The 12,629-nt window shown below is 44.0% G+C and overlaps 1 protein-coding gene across 2 annotated transcripts in view; it reads left to right on the top strand.

Moving 5' to 3' along the window:
• The first annotated feature begins 7,427 nt into the window (after positions 1-7,427).
• Positions 7,428-12,629, top strand: part of Rngtt (RNA guanylyltransferase and 5'-phosphatase) — a 211,375-nt gene continuing 206,173 nt past the window's right edge. For both annotated transcript variants that reach the window (XM_036180116.1, XM_036180118.1), the window contains exon 1: positions 7,428-7,620. In XM_036180116.1, the coding sequence (XP_036036009.1) occupies positions 7,557-7,620 (64 nt within the window). In that variant the 5' untranslated portion in view covers positions 7,428-7,556. The remainder of the gene's footprint in view (positions 7,621-12,629) is intronic.

Genomic DNA, 12,629 nt, shown 5'->3' on the forward strand with positions numbered 1-12,629 from the left:
TTCCAGATTTTTCATGGAATCATGGAAGTTTTTATGTTCTTCTGAAACACATGATTCCATGGACCTTATCTTATCAAGTAATGATAATTTTTCTTCCTTATATATTGTCTGAGTAGCTACAACTTCACTCTGCAGAGTTAGTGTTCTATCCATTAAATACTCATATTTATTATCAATAAAAGCAATTTTGGGTACAAGCTTGTTTTGTAAATTCTGGTTAGCAGATTCCAGAGAGAGAATCTTTTTATGTAAGTCCTGGCCAGCAGATTCCAGAGAAAGAATCTTTTTCTGTAAGCCTTCATTGCTATCTTTTAAAACCTGTAAATCCTGGTTTGCAGATTCCAGAAAGAGAATCTTTTTATGTAAGTCCTGGTCAGCAGATTCCATAGACAGAATCTTTTTCTGTAAGCCTTCATTGCTAACTTTTAAAGCCTGTAAATCCTGGTTAGCAGATTCCAGAAAGAGAATCTTTTTCTGTAAGCCTTCATTGCTATCTTTTAAAACCTGTAATTCCTGGTTAGCAGATTCCAGAAAGAGAATCTTTTTATGTAAGTCCTGGTCAGCAGATTCCATAGACAGAATCTTTTTCTGTAAGCCTTCATTGCTAACTTTTAAAGCCTGTAAATCCTGGTTAGCAGATTCCAGAAAGAGAATCTTTTTATGTAAGTCCTGGTCAGCAGATTCCATAGACAGAATCTTTTTCTGTAAGCCTTCATTGTTATCTTTTAAAGCCTGTATCAGTCTCAATAATGACTCATCTTTGTTCTTATTATTAAACCAGTGTTTGAACACTGTGTGAATTATTACAATGAATGTCAAAATGGTACAGGCCAGATATGTCTTAGGGAGGTCGTATATTTCCAGGAAAATGTCATTCATCATAAAGGCAAAAAGGTTATTAAATTCTTGTGAGGTAATGTTGTCAGCCATATTACAAGAATTACTCAAAATTTTTTAGTCAGTTTTAAGGTGTAAAATTATCAAGTACTTTTACTTGAAAGAAGCTTACCTTTCCGTGGCTTTCGGGGGTGCAGTAGCACTTTTCAGCCAGCAGGAGGCGTTGGTATAGCTCCAAAGCAGGGCCTGCTGGCAACCTTGGCTGGCGGCAGCTGAAGGCAGGAGCCAAGATGGCGGGGAAACGGCACTCGGAAGAGTGGGAAGATCTCACTCACAGCGGTTTTCGCTGGTCTGGGGGATAAGCTAGGGAACTGAGACTGGACTAGCTGCTCCCTTTTTCGGGAATGGAACCGTGTAGGTGTCCCCTGGTTAAATGGAACTTTGCAGGCGGGTTTAGGTACCCGCCAGCCTGGGAGGAGGCTGAGGGAGGGAGCTACCTAGGCCTTTGGAATTTGCCCCACGTGAGCGCCAGATATTGGTGAAATTATTAAGGCCACTCCACGTAGTTAAAAGGGAGGTTTATTTTGTGGGGTAACTTACAAATGAAGGGGTAGGTTACAGGGTCTGGCAAGGGTATAGTGCAGTCCGGCGGTGTTCTCTGGAGAACTCTGCTCGGTCTACCTCCAGCGTCCAGAGTCCGGGAACCAAGAGTGAGAGCTCTTCCCGATCCTTGGTCTTCCGCTTCCTCCTCCCCCCCTCTCCCCCCCACAGCCTTGTGGGCGTGACCATTACCGAAGCCTCAGTGGGGGTTGGAACTTCCAGGCCAATGCTGGGATGGCTATCCACTACAATCCATATCAATGTAAAATCTGTAAGATTAATAGTTGTTTTTTGGATTAAAGTAGATTCAATACTATATTCTTTTTTTTTATCATTTCTATATCATATCCCCCTTTTTTCTTTTAGAAAGAAATTGACTATGACCAGTAACAGTTTGTAATCAAACCACTTAAGCTAAGACAAACATCAATAATCCATTTTTTTGGGAAGGTGGGCATAGTTTTCTAGGCTACTTTCTGCTGATTGGGGCCACTGTTAATCTTTGAGGGACCCTGAGAAAATTTAGAATTATGGTTAAATCTTGGCTGTAATAGTCTGTGTGGCTTCATCGTTTCAGCCAGTTGCCTTGAAGCTGTTCTGCATGTTGGATCATCTGGGCCATTCCTGCCATTGGAGGCCTCTCAGGGAGTCTTCTTTGATGGAACCATATTGACCTGGAAGGAATCCACAGCTTCTCGTCTTCTGTGGAAACAAAAGCAGAACCTCTTTTCCAAAGCAACATATCCTTAGACCCAAATTTCGAAGTCAAAGGTACCTTTAAAATATGTATGTTGGTTTAGCCTAGCAGCCCCCACAATCAAATGTCTCTCTGCAGTTAATAATGTCAAAGACAACATATATGAAACTGTGAAGGTTAATCCTCAGCTGTAACGGAGAATCCAGGATATTGGTGATATTAGGACCATATCTACCAAGGAAAACTGCAGGCATGGGATGGAACTGGCCTACGGGAGAGGCTATGTGTGCTGCAAACAGAAGAGTTGAGGGTGGCAGTACCTAAGCCTTTCAGAGCATAGTCAATTTCATCGGGTACCCCACAGAGTTGTCATGGAGTTGTAGGATTTGGTGTTTGTACTTCTGGATTTTGGTCTTGCTTTGGTCTGATTTTTCTTTGCTATGTCCCAATTCTTCCATTCTGGAACATAAAATGTTTTATCTGTACAATTGTATGATAGAAGTATGTTACCTGATTTTTATTGCATATGAACTCACTGTTAAGAGCTTACCTTGAGTCTCAGATGAGATATGGACTTTGGACTTTGAAACTGGTGGAAATGTTAAAGAGTATTATTTTGAAGTTGGATTGCATTTTGCATTATGGGATTAACATGAGACTCTGGATACAAAGTGTGGGAAATTATGATTTACAGTGTGATGTATTGAGTATCAAGTGGGGGGGTGCTATGATGGCTAATCTCAGCCATCACTTGAGATCTAGGATCACCCAGGAGATGGGCTTCCTGCATGTCTATGGGAGAGTGTTGTGATTAGCATGAGGTGGGAAGAGCTGCACACTGTAGGTGAGCCATTCCTGGAGATGGGATCTTAGACTGCATAAAAAAGGGGAAGTGATCTGAGCACCATCATGCACTGCTCTCTGCTTTCCGACTCTGGATGTCATGTGACCAGCTGCTTCAAGCTCCTGCTCCTGTGACTTCCCTACTATGGTGGACTGTGATTCTGAGCTGAGTCGAAGTAAGCCCTTTCCCCTTTGGTTGTCTTTGTCAGGGAATTTAACCATAACAACTGGAAAAGCCACACACCTGCCTACCTGAGGTACCTACCAATGAGTTTGAAAAGTTGGTTGGTTTATGATTTTCTTTGTTCTGTCATTGTAGAAACTGTTAACCATATTAGAACATGGAATTTGGGGCAACCTATATTTATCTAACTGGACCATGGTCACTCATATTTGGTTCCAGAATAATTGATCTTATTCCCTGTGAGGTAATTTTTTTTTTTTTTTTTTTGAGACAGAGTCTCACTGTGTAGTCCTGGCTAATCTGGAACTTTTTATGTAGACCAGGCTGCCCTCAAACTCAAGAGATCTGCCTGTCTCTGCCTCCCAAATTCTAGGATTAAAGATGTGAATCTTGGGTGCGAAGCTACACAGAGAAACCCTGTCTTGAAAAAACAACAACAACAAAAAGATGTGAATCTTCACACCCTGAAGAATTCTTTTTAATAAAAGGATTTAAGTGTGTCTGTGTATATGATGAGTATCTGAGTATAGGCATGCAAACATGGAAATCCGAGAACACATTTTGGAGTCAGTTCTTCCTGTCCACTATCAGACTTGAGGGGCAAGTAGTTTTACCTGAGGAACCATCTCTACAGCTTACCTGCAGTTCAACTCTAGAACTGGTACTTGTAAAGTCAAACTGTTACAGTGTAGTTAATTTGCCACCTTGATGGTTACTAGTCTTATCAACTTGATATAATCTAGAAACATTTGTGAAGGGCTCCTCTTGGAGGAACTGCAGAGACGGCTTGTAGGCAGGACTGGGAACTACTTTCTAAATTGGGTGACTTGCAGTAGAAAGACCTATCTTGAGTGTGGGTGGCAGCATTTTATGGCTGGATCCTTACTTCCCTGAATGAAAAGGGCATAGTGAGCTGAGTACAACCATTCAGGAATGGATTTAAAAACGGACACTGGTGGGGCGGTGGCGCACGCCTTAAATCCCAGCATCCGGGAGGCAGAGGCAGGCAGATCTCTGTGAGTTCGAGGCCAGTCTGGTCTACAGAGCTGGTTCCAGGATAGCCAGAGCTGTTACACGAAGAAACCCTGTCTCCAGCTCCACCCCCCAAAACTACCACCACCACCACCAAACAACTCCAAACAAAAACCAACCAACCAACCAAACAAACAAACAGATGCTGAAGGAAGCTAAGGGACCATTTCAGAGAAAACCAACCAAGCAGGCAATGTGTAAACACTAGTAGTTGCTGGGAGGAGGGGGCTGGAGAACAGTGAGAAGGAGAGCAAGAAGGCCAGCAGTATTAAGGTTAGGCCATGGAGACGGACAAGCAGCCCCGTGGGTCATGGGGTGTTGTGTGATGGACATTTGATGGGGAGACACCGCACATACATCCATTCACTCCAAAAAGGGAGCCCACAACAGAGTAACGACCACACCAGCTTCCAACTTGGTGAACCAATGAGGTTTTTATTGGGGTCACTAAGAGGAGTGTCGGGGAGGCTTACTGACAAGAAGCAGTGGTAACTCAAAAGCAGCTGTATGGCCAGAACGCCTACCCGATGTGGGTGATGACTCAGGAGATCTACAACTCTGGAGCTTTCCTTCTATGGAGCTCCTGGCAGTTCTATGACTGACTATCTCTTTTTATCCTCCAGTTTGGCTTGCGGAGACTCTTCACCTCTCAGTAATAGTTTACTCCTTTCTATACTGCTGGGGAGCAGCCTTCAGTAATCTTCCAAGTGCCAGTTTTCAGATAACCCTGTGTTGACCTCCTGAGGCTCAAGGGCCTCTGCTTCCTGCTTGGTGCAAATGCTTCAATATGGAGGGAATGTTCTGAGGAACCTGTCTTACCAGAGGGAGCTTCACAGAGGGAATGAGATCATCCATAATGTCAGGGCAAGCATGTGTAGAACTTTGGCCAATATTAAAAACAAAACAAAAAATGGCAGGCAGAAAGAAAAGTTATGCTGTTCTGCTGGATCTCCTGCTCCCTCTTGTACAAGCTGGAAGACCCTGTCTGCCCTTCTTTGCCCACCCCTTCTGGTGCTGAGAAAACTCTGAACCAAGGAATGGCCCCCAGGTGCCCACCCAGGAATCTAGTTTTTGACCATACTTGGACATAGTCCCAGCTCCTGGCCGGCACTTTATCACCCCTCACCTAAGGTCTATAAAACCTCCCTGCCTTAGCGGGTGTGCTCAGCTTCTCTGGCTCTGTTCTTTGGTACTGGTGAACCCACCCTGGGAGCCACGCCCAATAAACCTGCGTTTATCTGTTTTTAATCTGGTTTGATCTGGCCTTTTGCAGTTGGCAGAAACATATCATCTGCTTTTTGAATTAAACCACAGAAAGCAGAGCAGAATTAGTGAAAATCTGTAAGTAACTACATTGGGGGAAGGACTTGGGGTGTGTGTTTAAGTACATTATCTCATTAAGGAGATAATTATTCCTTCCATCTCCTCAGCATGTCTTTAGACAAATTAGCTTGGGGGGGAGTCATGTGCCTGGCCGACTCAGTTGGATTAGCTCTAAAGGGAGGAAACCCCTTAGCACACAAATTTTTTTTTATAGATTTGGGGCCAGATTATGACATGTCTCTCTTCACCTAAGGCCAGAAGTAGAATTTAGATTCCATTCATTTGAGCAAGAGTGTTCTAGTTTGATTTTGTTGTTGTTGTTGTTGTTGCTGTAAATAAAACATTGGCGAAGAGCATCTTGGGGGAGGAAAGGGTTTATTTGGCTTACTAGTCCATCAAGAAAGGAGACAAGGGCAGGAACTCAAGCAGGGACCTGAAGGCAGGAACTGAGCACAGCCTTTGAAGGAATGCTTTTTAAGTGCTGGCCTCCCTGGCTTGCCCAGCTAGCCTTCCTATGCAGCCCAGCAAGTGGTTCTCAACCCGTTTTTATCATGAAACCCTTAACAAACCTCTATTCTAAAATATGTTTAATTATGATTCATAACAGTAGAAAAATTACAGTGAAGTGGCAACGAAAATAATTTTATGGCTGGAGGTCACCACAACAGGAGGAACTATATTAAAGGGTCACATTAGGAAGGTTAAGAACCACTGATCCATAGGCTCAGGAACGGCACTCCTCACGGTGAGTTTGGGGCTTCCCCATTAACTAGCAACCAAGAAAATGCCCTACAGACATGGCCACAGGCTAATCAATTCCTTAATTCAGGTTTCCACTTTCTAGGTGTGTCACATGGACAATTGAAGCTATTACAAGGAGGAACCAGCTTGTCCATAATGGGCCACAGTCACAATAAAGCCCTGATAGCTCCACCTTTCCATTCGGTTTTTGTTTGTTTGTTTTTCGAGACAGGGTTTCTCTGTGTAGCTTTGCGCCTTTCCTGGGTCTCACTCTGTAGCCCAGGCTGGCCTCAAACTCACAGAGATCCGCCTGGCTCTGCCTCCCGAGTGCTGGGATTAAAGGCGTGTGCCACCACCGCCCCGCCCAGCTCCATGCAGTGTTTTAAATCTCAAGGGGGAGACACAAGGCTTCCTGCTCTACACTGACCTAGTAGTGGCCAAGTTCCTGTCTCTGCCAATTACACATAATTAGTGATTCCTTCAAGACAGAGACTTTCCAAAAATCCTAAATGTTTGTGATAGAGAAAACAAAAAAGGTTTTAAAAAAAAACCCAACAAAACAAATAAACATAAAAAACACATTAAAGCCGTCTGCTCCATAAATGATAAAGTCTTAAGGCTTCTGGAAGTAATTTTTGATGTTTCATGGGCCCTCAGGAGCATGTTCCCTATCCCTTCCCGATAAAGAATTTCCTCATTTGTAATAGCCTAGTCCTTGGTTTTCAGGACTTTCTGATCTCGGTTAGGGAGGATTCCTAAAGGCCACTTCAAATCCAGATCCAGCAGGCACACCAAACTTGAGCTGTGACTAGCGACAAAGCACCTTCACCTGTAAAATATACCCTTTCGAAAGTGGCAGGTCAGTCCACAGGTGGAAAGAAGCTTCGATTCTTTCTATCTTGGGGGTTTCTCTTGTTTAGACGGAAAAAAGGACTTCTGTCATTTGGGCACGCGGAGGCAAAACAGACTTGGGGGCGTGGCAGACACAGGCCGGTGCCTGAGATCCAGGGGGCGGGGCGGGAGGGGGCGGGGCGGCGGGGCCAGGTGGATCCACCCCTCTAATTCGTGGCCGCTTCCACTCTCTCACCTGGGCGGAGCTTAGTCTTCGCCTGACCTCGGAAGGAAGGGGGCGGGCCCTTTGGGGCGGAAGTCGCAATGCATTGTGGGCTCGCCGGGAGCCTCGGAGTCGAACCTGAATGAAAGTGGCGCGCCGCTGAGGAGCCGGGTGGGGCGGCTGGCGCTGGGGTTCGGGCCACTGGCTCCAGAGCGGTCGGCTAGGTGGCGGTGTGCGGCGCAGACATGGCTTACAACAAGATCCCGCCGCGGTGGCTGAACTGTCCGCGGCGCGGCCAGCCGGTGGCAGGTACCCGGGAGGGGGCTGCGGGCGGGTTCGAATCCCACTGCTGCGGCGGGGCCTGGGGACCCGCGCGCTCGGCGGCAGCCAGTCCGGGCTCCTGCAAGGCTGAGCGCTGAGGGCTGGAGCTGGACAGGAGGCTTCCGGAGCTTAAAGTTTGCGAACCTCTGTGGCAGTTGTGAGCCTGGGTCTCGCTGTCTGTCTGGCGAGACTGGGTCTCGGAAAGGGCTCACGAGCGGAGTGCGAGTCTTGAGATTGAGGAAAGCTTAAAGAGAAGTGAGAGGCAGGGAAGCGAGCATTTCTGGGTTTTCTTTTCGGTGTGCTTTGGTGGAATGTTTTCCTCTTGATTTTGACATAGAGTGGCTTCACCCTCGAACTTCAGAGCTGCTTTTTCTAGCTTCCAGAATACCTGGGATTATAGGCCCGTGCCACTGCTTGGGTGCGGGACAGTTTGGACCACACACATACACCACAGGGGATACACATGAAAGAACCGAGACACAGTTCTCTGAATTTGTAGAGACATTGCAGATGGTAGCCTCAAGGGACCAGACTCCACAGTTCCCAGCAACAAGGTTAGTTAGCAATTTGGAACTATGTCGACTGGACCTAGGAGCCAAAGCATTTTTTTTTTTAAATGATAAAATTGAGGAAGAATTGCACCAACTGTTTACACTGGATTTGCTGTTATAGAATAATTATCGGAGAGTTGTTTGCAGATCTTCCCTGCGTAAGCCTCAGTTTCTGAGTTCTCAGTCAGGCATTAACGTTTCCGTTCCCTCTTTCTCGCTTTTGAATACCATCCAGCATACAATGAGCGATGGCTCTCCATTGAGGAGCTGGTACCTGTGCTTGGGGCTTTTCCTCTGAGAAGCCCCATACCCTTGCTTTCTGGTTGTCATTCTTTTGAGCGACTCTCTCCTAACTCTTGAGCGAAAATCTGTATTAAAATAGCTTTATTAAACTACAACTGTGCTCCAAAACACAAAGCAGGCAAGTTTTAGGATGGCGCTTAGGTGGAGATTTCAGCATTTATCTAGAAAGATGACAGTTTTGTTACGGGTCAGCATGTGGTAACTGGATATCTTTTCTGCCACCATCATCTGGCATTTGTAATTAAAACTTAGGGCATCTCAGAATTTTTGCCATCTTCAAAGTTTCCTGTTGCCCCCGACTCATACTTTATTTATGTTACCATGCTTAAGTTATGTGGAAAAGACAGCCAAACACTTGTATGTACCTGTTTCAGGAAATTCCAGGCAACACCAAGTAAGTGGGAAAGAGCTCTGATGCTATGGTTCATCTCCAGCACAGGTGACCACCCTAACACCAAGTCTACATGATGGTCAAGTGAAATGACGAGCGTTTCAGGGCTTGAGAGTTGGCTCAGTGTTGCTGCTCTTCCAGAGGACACAAGTTCAGTTCCCAGTACCCACAAAGAGTGGCTCACAACCACTTGTAATTCCAGTTCCAGGGCATCTGATACCCTCTTTTGGCTTCTTCCGATACCTGCACACATGTGGCATATAGTCATACAATTACACACACTTAAATAAAAATAGATCTTTAAAAAAGTGAGTCTAAACAAGAAGCCCATATACATTTAAAACTCATGCTCTTGGCGTACTTTTCCATTAATTTACATAGAACTTTTTCTCTTTAAGATACATTTTTTTTTCTCATACAACCTACCATGTCTCTGCCTATAGACTCAACATGTAGACATAGGGAAAATAATAGGATGGCTTCTGCATAATAGTCTTTCTGTACACTGTTGTATGAAACTTCTGCAATCCTTTCTTTCCCAGACAGCTATTGATCTGCTTTCTGTCATCGTCAGTGACATGCAAACATCATGTACTCATTATGTGTATATATTATATAGGTTGGCCTTGAACCATGTCTTATAGAGTTGAGGATGATGACCTTTTACTCCCTATCCTCCTGCTTCTGTTTCCCAGATGTTGGGAACAGATATGCCTCTCTCTCCCCTGATGCCCTGATGTCAGGCTTTTTTTTTTTTTTTTTTTTTTTTTCTTTCTTTCTTTCTTGAGACAGGGTTTCTCTGTGTAGCTTTGGAGCCTTTCCTGGAACTTGCTTTGGTAGCCCAGGCTGGCCTTGAACTCACAGGGATCTGCCTGACTCTGCCTCCCGAGTGCTGGGATTAGAGGCGTGCATCACCACCCGGCCTGTTGTCAGTTTTTAAAGAGAGATTGAGTTGTTTGAGTAGTTCCTTACATTTGTCAATTCTATTCTGTAGCTTGCCTTTTTATTCTAACAGTTCTACATTTGCTGGGTGTGGTGCCAGTACTAGGGAGACAGAGGCAGGTGAATCTTGTGAATTTGAGGCAGCCTGGTCTAGATAGTGGGTTCCAGGCCAGCCAGGGCTGCATAATGAGACCCTACCTCAAAAGACAGAAAAAGAAAAAGTGAAAGTTTAAAATTTTAACTAACTTGCAACTTACTGTTTTTTTTTTGTGTTTTGAGACAGTTTCTCTGTGTAGCCCTCCCTGGCTGGCCTTCAACTCAACAGAAATCTGCTTGACTCTGCTTCCCCAGTTCTGGGATTAAAGACTTAGTGTTTTTTTTTTTTTTTTAATGATGGAAAGATCTATGTGTACATAATATTAAGCACACATTTTACAATATTACCTATATGAAAATGTTTACCTATGATTAATTGTTCATTTTGAGTCTTAAATTTTGTAAGCATCCCCCCCCACCTTGCGCCCCCAAATAGGGTTTGCGCCTTTCCCGGAGGTCACTCTACAGGTTGGCCTCGAACTCACAGAGATCCGCCTGCTTCTGCCTCCTGGGTGCTGGGATTACAGGCGTGCGCCCGTAAAGGAGAAGGGAACTCTTTTTCCTCAAGGTTGTTTGGTGTTCATAGATAAAATAAGTAGAAGTTTAAAAAAAAAAAACAAACTGAAAAAATGAGATAAAGGAGTATGGTAGAGAAATGGGAAGAAAAGTTAAAGGAAAAGTGAGGGGCTAGAAAGGTGGCTTAGCAGTAAGAACAGGTTCTCTCTCTCTCTCCCTCTCTCTCACACACACAATCATAAATGAAAATTTTTGAAAATAAAGATATTATCAGAATTTGCCCCTACAACTACTAAAAGAATGATGCCATTATTAGCTGAGATGAGGAAAAACCAGTAAAAAGAGTTTGAATATTGAGAGATCAAATTTGGATATCAAATCAGAGATGTCTGTTAAATTCAGAGAGAAGACCGGTGGTTTGATACTAAAATTAAGAAAAGTTTTTAAACTTTTTGTTAATTTTTATTTTCTTTTTTGAGACAGACTCCCTATGTAGTCCTGGCTGGTTTGGAATTCCATATGTAGACCAGGCTGGCCTTGAGCTCACAGAAATCCACCTGATTCTGCCTCCTAAATCCTGGGATTAATGGCTGCCCTACCACCATAATTAATGTTTTTGGTACAGGGTCTCTTGTAGTTCATACTGGCCTTGAATCCACTATATATCTAGATCCCCTGCCTCTGCTTTTCAGGCTGAGATTATAGGAATGTCCTCTCATGCATGTCCACCTAAGAGAGAGTTTTAGATTGGAGATAAACATTTATTTACTCACCAGAACTGGGTATGGAGGTATTTACCTGTAATCTCAGCTCTCAGGAGGCTGAGATCAGGATGTATAAAGTCAAGGTTAGTCTGGACTGTGCATAGTGAGTTCCAGGCCATCCAAGGATACAAGGGGAAAAAAGCACATCTTTAGCCATTAACCTTATGAGAGTAGATGAGACATCAAAGGAGTGAATGCAGATGGAGAAGTGTAAGATAAGACAAAGCAGGAAACTACGGTGGAGCCAGGTAGAAGAACCTAAGGCAGTGCTAAGCAGGTATAAGAGAAAGCAAGAGGTGTAGGAAAGTCCTGAAAGAAAATGATCTAAGAATTCATTCTTGAGCTAGAGAGATGGCTCAGTTGGTAAAGTATTTTCTTGCAGGCATGAAGATCTGAGTTGGATTCCTAGTACCCAAGTAAAAAGCTTGGTGTTGTACATGCTTGAAATCCTAGCATTGGGGAAGCGGAGATGAGCAGATCCCTGGGCTATCTGTGTAGCCTAATCTGACAGCCAGTGTTCCCAGTGAGAGATAGTTTAAACAATTAAAAGGTGAGTGTCGCCTAAGGAACAATACCAGTGCTGACCTTTGGCTTCCACATACATACATAGGTATATGTATGTAGATACATGTGATTTCTCAACACACACACACACACACACACACACACACACACACACACACACACACATCACTTAGGCATGCAAAAAAGCCTCTTTCAAAAAAATTAACCAGTTGTCCTCTCACCTCCCCCATGTACTGAAGAAGCTGGAACCTATGGCCTTGTGCATTCTAGGCAATACTCTTTCAGTGGGTTTTAGCTTCATTCCTTACTATTTTGGCTTTGAACTCTTCCTGCAACCCAGATAGACTTTGGTGTTTTGATTCTTCTGCCTCATTTTTCTGAATAGTTGGAATTATTGGTCTTTACCAGCAGGCCTCGACAGTTGTTTCATATATTTGAGAGTTCAAGTAAGTTGAGAAATGAGACTTGACCATTGAATTTAGCAAAGTGGAGGAATGCTCAATGCTTTTGAGTTTTATAAAAAAACAAAAATAAAAAAAAATGTCTTTTTTTTTTGACAGGGTTTCTCTGTGTAACCCTGGCTGTCCTGGAACTCAGTTTGTAGACCAGACTGGCCTGGAACGCAGAAAGATCCGATTGCTTCTCCCTCCCAAGTGCTGGGACTAAAGGCGTGTGCCACCACGCCCTGCCAGGGTGAATGACATTTTAGTTAGCTATTTTTGTTGTTCATATTATGTTTGAAAATATAAATCAGTTTAAGTAGTGCATTATTTATATTTCTATTACTGTGACAAAATTCCTGAGATAATCAACTTATAGTAAAGAAGAAAGGTTTTGGGTTCACTGGTTAAGAGTGTTTGCTGCTCTTACAGAGGACCCAGGTTTGGTTCCCAGAACCCGCTTGGTAGG

The sequence above is a fragment of the Onychomys torridus genome, chromosome 2 (assembly GCF_903995425.1).
Source record: "Onychomys torridus chromosome 2, mOncTor1.1, whole genome shotgun sequence".
Taxonomy (NCBI): Eukaryota; Metazoa; Chordata; class Mammalia; order Rodentia; family Cricetidae; genus Onychomys; species Onychomys torridus.